Genomic DNA, 916 nt, shown 5'->3' with positions numbered 1-916 from the left:
CCACGACATAGTAAGCGAAAAGCTCAACCTCAGGGCTCGGACAATTAAATACTTCGAAGTATTGAATTGTTTAGGAATTTCAGGAAAAAGTAGTCCGTTATTCCGTCTAACAGGCAGCCAATTATAATACCTGTAATTAAATTATTTTTGTATATAATTGTAGCCATCTCTCGTTGAAGTTTTGTATACAATGTATACATCACTTCATGTGGTCCACATTTCTATTAAACTTTTGATCACATTTCTGTTCAGAAATCTCGACTCAAAATGGTACTGCATGCTCTTCTAGTGAATGTTCACATCGCTTTATCTCTGCGTCTAGGCATCCGCACCCCACAGACCCACCCTCAATACATTCGTCAATCGATCTTGTATATCTAACCGGAATCTCCGTCTCTGAATCCGTTTGTACGCACGCAGGATGCCGGGGCTTTGAGAACTGTTAACGGACAGACCGGGACTCTTGTGCTGGATATCAACGGCCAAGTGTTGTCCGCTACGGGTGAACTACGAGGAACCTCCGGGGAGATCGCAGCAGAAACTATCTACTCAATGCTGCAGGACTCAAGCAGCGTGCTGGACGCCAGTCAAAAGGAGGAGCTACAGCGCATGACCAGTACGTTAAAGTGCTCGAGCAAGTTAGTGAGGATATTAACATCGTTTTGTGTGGTAAACTGTCTATAGTTACCTTCCCGACGTACGACTACGTCGTAACGCTGGATGCCGAGCAGGTCTACGTGGTCAAGCGTAGCTCAGTCCAGGATTAAGGAAAAATACACTTGGAGATGAATTCACGTAATTTAACGTTTTTATATCATAACATTTGAACATTTCAGACGATTTGTATACTCTAAAATGATCTTTTGCGGCTACATACACTGTATTTCTGAGCATTTCATTTCAGAAGCATGGTAAA

At 42.7% G+C, this 916-nt stretch overlaps 1 protein-coding gene across 1 annotated transcript; it reads left to right on the top strand.

Annotated features, from left to right (window-relative positions):
* Positions 1-420: 420 nt before the first annotated feature.
* Positions 421-767, top strand: PPTG_15884 (hypothetical protein; the record flags this gene model as incomplete). Its single annotated transcript, XM_008913648.1, has 2 exons — positions 421-616; positions 685-767. Coding segments are annotated over 2 exons (279 nt in total), but the record flags the coding sequence as incomplete, so codon positions are not given.
* Positions 768-916: the final 149 nt, after the last annotated feature.

This window comes from Phytophthora parasitica (genome assembly GCF_000247585.1).
Source record: "Phytophthora parasitica INRA-310 unplaced genomic scaffold supercont2.54, whole genome shotgun sequence".
Classification (NCBI taxonomy): Eukaryota; Oomycota; class Peronosporomycetes; order Peronosporales; family Peronosporaceae; genus Phytophthora; species Phytophthora nicotianae.
The sequence above is the reverse complement of the archived record's forward strand: the minus strand, read 5'-3'. Positions and strand labels throughout refer to the sequence as shown.